The sequence below is a fragment of the Limulus polyphemus genome, unplaced genomic scaffold (assembly GCF_000517525.1).
Source record: "Limulus polyphemus unplaced genomic scaffold, Limulus_polyphemus-2.1.2 Scaffold2301, whole genome shotgun sequence".
In the NCBI taxonomy this organism is placed as follows: Eukaryota; Metazoa; Arthropoda; class Merostomata; order Xiphosura; family Limulidae; genus Limulus; species Limulus polyphemus.
This window is the reverse complement of record NW_013667911.1, coordinates 174,619-179,142: the sequence shown is the minus strand read 5'-3', so window position 1 is coordinate 179,142 and position 4,524 is coordinate 174,619. Positions and strand designations below refer to the sequence as shown.

The window sequence follows — 4,524 nt, the reverse complement described above, 5'->3', positions numbered from 1 at the left end:
CACCTGTGACCCGTATAGAAAGGGTTTAGGGGAAAAAAAAATCTCTTATTCTATTTAGTCAATTAACTCCTTGTTTACCATAGGAGAATACTTGGTGCGGCCACTATTTCTATTCCTGGGAGTTATATGAAGGTGTTTTGATAAGTTTTTCATACTGAATCCAAAGATGTTTAGAAATTTTCTTTGATAAAAATATGCAATAAACTACCCAAAATAAAAAATTCTGGACATTTCATCAAATTTCCCAAGTTCTTGGGAACATAAAATGCTTGGTCACAAATGTTTAAAAAAGCAAAAGAGAACTGGTAAGATCAATGACCAACAGTCAATATTAAAGTAGTATTCAATTAGTATCTCATTGATATAAAAAGAAAATAATGTTTTAAACTAATTTCAGATCGATGTAGTCAACAGAAACAAAATGCCAAACCATTTAAGTTTTGTCCAGAGATTTAGCTGTTTTACATAAAACAATATTTTTTGCATATGCAAATACACAGAGGTTATAAAAAGTTATTTCAGCAATGTTTAATCACTCTTAAATTAAAAGACAACTTCATGCAGATTACGATTCTATTTGAATGTTGTGAGTTTTTGCAGTAATGTTTGTGGAAAGGCAAAAAAAATTAAATCTGTTACTGAAAAAAAGTAAAAAAAATTCCAGAATTTGCTCATCATTTACCATAATGCCAATTCTACAGTTTTGAGTGTTTGAATTAGTTTTTAACAGAAAAACTTATATGCAGTAATTCATGATGTACCAAAATATCTCAGCAATACAAATTGAAATATAGGGTCAAAGGTCAAGTTTGAAGCAAAACAGTAAAGTATTATTAATATAAGTGAATTTAGACTATTTAAGAAAGAAATATTTTCATGTAAATGGCTTCATTTTCTTCATGTTACATGTTCTATGATTTATGAAATGAATTTCATTTCATCTGAAGAAAGTTTTAAAGACAATGTTGTAAAATGAAACAATCATATCACTAAGCACTATAAATTCTTGTATTGCTATCTCAGCTGTAACAATTTTGAAAATTACCTGACAGTGTCTTTAAAATATTAAAATGTTTTAAATTATGGCTCAGGGAAACAGTAACGCACTCAAAATGCAAAATTTTAGATAAACAAGCTATAACACCTAATGTTATGTATTGAATTATTATTGAAATTCCAATTTTTTCAGACTTTAACAAAACAAGTTACTATTATAAGATAGTCAAAACACTTTTTTTGCACAATGAGATAAAATCAATTATCATACTTAGTGACTAACACTTATCTACACAAATTTTAAAGCCATTATATTCTCTAAGAAGAGTAGTCTTCATCTTCTGAATTCATAATCAAAAACATATAACAGTTAACGTTCATGTTTTTATAATTAGATAATCAAACTATAATCTTATATTTAATGACATTGAAAAACAGTTGAAATGTATCTTGTAACCTCTCCAAATAGCATTGGTAAGAAAATAGTCTTGGTTTAGTAACACCTGCAATACCAAATTTTGATAATGTGATTCCATTATGCTAGTTTGAGGCTTTCTTAGCCAACTCCTTCAACTACACAATCTTAGAGTGACATTTCAGGAAGGGTAAGCTTACACTGCATATCTGGTGGGGGCATAGCAGCAAAGGGTGATAAAGCTTGTCCCATTTCCCATGTACTTGTCGTTGGCATTGTCATGCTACCAGGAGACATGGCTTTAATCTTCTTCTGAGCAATGCAAGGATCTGTTCAGTAAAGAAGAGTAAGTCTAATTTTTCCTTGAGTGCTAAAACTTTAAGCAAATATCTTGCTATGTAGCAATAAAAGTCAAGGTTATACAAACATAAAGTACCAAAAGGACAAGACACAGCCAGAGGTTGACCTCTAATTCCTTAGCTATCTAAAAGTAAATTAACTTATCAAAAATAAGTAATAATATTTTTCGGAGATTCCACCATTTATAAGTCATAAAGTTTTAAACAAGAAACTTTTTTTTTCAGAAATGCTATATCTTCAGAAGTTCTTTAATGTCATATAATGAAATATTAAATCTTCCCAAACATATATTCAAAGTTGCAGCACTACATCTACTATACAATGCTCATAATTTAAAACCTGTGTGAAATATTTTATTTCTCAAAATATTTAATATTTTTAAAGCATAAAGTGCATCCCCTATTTTTGATTTATTACAAGAAGTAATGTTTTTCAGCTATAATATTAAAATTTTGATACATCTGATTTTAAGTTAGGACTGTTATTATTTCTAAACAAAATGTTTGAATTCACTAAAAATATGTTTGATGAAATGCTGTAAAATTGCTTAAAAACCTGAATTTTTATCATACTTTAAAGTCTTCAAACACACAATATTAAATATATATATATATATATATATATTCTTTCCTAATTTAAACATTTTTTTACAAAGCTATAATAAACCTTCATTTCAAAAGAGTTATACCTTGATCATGCTCTAGTTTGGGAGCGACAGGTTTCCAACTAGCAGTAGCATCCACTGTTACTTCATCTATATCAGAATTAGTGAGGTTTGTCAGAATAGCCCAAACATACTGATCAACTTCTAGACCTTCCAAGTATGCTGTTTTACTGAAAAAAAAAGTTTTAGAGGTTTTTTTAAACATAGTTTTTATAGCAAAACATGTAAATAATCCTTTTACAGAGAAGTAGTTCTATTTTTTACCATTACTAAAAAGTTTCTCTTTGTTCAGAAGGTTATGTTTTAGGCAAACAAATACATGTATATGTATATGAAAATTCTTTGCTTAAACTTTATGATTATGTAAATCAAAAAAGTTTTTGCTTATTATAACAGTTATGTTTCTCAAAAACATAACTAAAGTGTACTTGTTTCAAAATCTGTTACAAACTCTTTAACTTACGCCACCTACCAAAGTAATAGAGAAAACAAATGTAAAGGATCTGATAATACCATTATGCCATTACTTTATGAATGAACATGTTAGTTAAAACCTTATGTTACATGAGTGTATTTTTATCACATATTTCAGACTATACGACATTTTTTTTAAATCAAATCTTTGTAATTCATGAAACCATTACAAGTTTTGTCCAAAGGCCAAAAATAGTTAAAGAGTAAAGATGCTCAACTTAATAACCCACCATATTCCAATCATTGGATGTTTTAGTTTTCTGTTTTATTAATATTTCTAATAAACTTATACAGTATTGTTATCATTAATTTATTTTTTCAAATAATTTTAGTTCTGATCTATATGGTTAGCTTAATTTTAATCAGAAGTTCTTAATAAGTACATCAAAGTAGACTATTTTGTTTCTTATAGCAATGAATATGCTATGTTTATTTTTACTAATGTATCTGACCCATCCGTGTCAACTTACTTTTTTCACTTCCAAAGTATACAAAAATTCCAAATTCAATGGAAATGCAAGACAACTGGTAATGGTTGCACAGAGTGGCTGAAAATACTTTTGTCTGTTTTTCTTAATAAAGTTTTATTTATTTTACAGCTGTTTTTACATGCCCATTGAATCTATGCAAGAAGTCAACTCAAGAGCTAAATAATCAACATAATCAGATTGAAACATTTTACAGGGAAGTTATGCTCAACATTTATGTGTACTTCAATTATTTTATGGACTAATTGGTAGACATCATCTCAACACCATGTGTCAGGAATGGTACCACCCTTTCCTTCACTGGTGTTTTATCAGGCTGCCAAAAACAAGAGAAATTCAATATCCCCCCCCCAAAAAATAAACTATACACTACCATCCCTGTTGTTAAAGGCTGTGTGTACACTTTTCTACCTGCATAGGTTAAAGGTTATGACTCACTTCATTGGGATAAAAAAATATAGTTAAATTTAACTGCTGTATCAATACACGTAGTAGTGTGTCATGCACCCAAAACAACCCGCATAACAAATTGTGTGTTACTAACAGGAGTGATAGTTCAGCAATTTTCCATTTTCTGTAAGCTCAGACTGTGGTAATCCAAACTATTCCATATTTTCAATGGAAGTGCTCCCTTACTTTATATACCAAATTTCAAGACAATCCATTGACAAACACACGAGATATAAATTCTCTAATTTTGATTTAATTTCTTCCTATATTTTTTCTTCTTCACAACGATCACAACAAAAGCTATCTGATAAAAAAACATACTTAATTTGGATGTTCTTCAAGTTTGGTACAATTAGGTGTCAAATTTGGTCTCAATATAAGCCACATGTGCAAAGTTATTCAACAAAAACATTTCAATTTTGACCCAGACTTTTGCTCACAACCACGAGTCACGTGAGCTATCGGCCTGAAATTTTTACCAAAGTTTCATCAAAGATTAAAAGTAGACAATGTTTAGTTTCTTGTCATTCAGATAAAAGACAGCTGTTTTAAAAAAAACTACCGCCATATATTTTAAAGAATCTGGTTGGTTCTGTAAAGTATAGGTCTGTTCAGAATAATGTGGTTGCGATACTAAAGCTAATGTTGTTATTACCAAGTGTCACTTTTTTACTTGC

General features: G+C 29.2%; 1 protein-coding gene across 5 annotated transcripts in view; it reads right to left on the bottom strand.

Annotated features, from left to right (window-relative positions):
• The window catches only part of LOC106466559 (zinc finger MIZ domain-containing protein 1-like), a 149,854-nt gene that overhangs the window by 7,477 nt on the left and 137,853 nt on the right, over positions 1–4,524 (bottom strand). For 4 of the 5 annotated variants that reach the window (XM_022394590.1, XM_013926851.2, XM_022394593.1 and 1 more), the window contains 2 exons: positions 2,460–2,605; positions 1,612–1,740 (listed from right to left, as the gene is read on the bottom strand). In XM_022394590.1, the coding sequence (XP_022250298.1) occupies positions 1,612–1,740; positions 2,460–2,605 (275 nt within the window). The remainder of the gene's footprint in view (positions 1–1,611; positions 1,741–2,459; positions 2,606–4,524) is intronic. The other variant, XM_022394591.1, reaches the window with a different exon arrangement.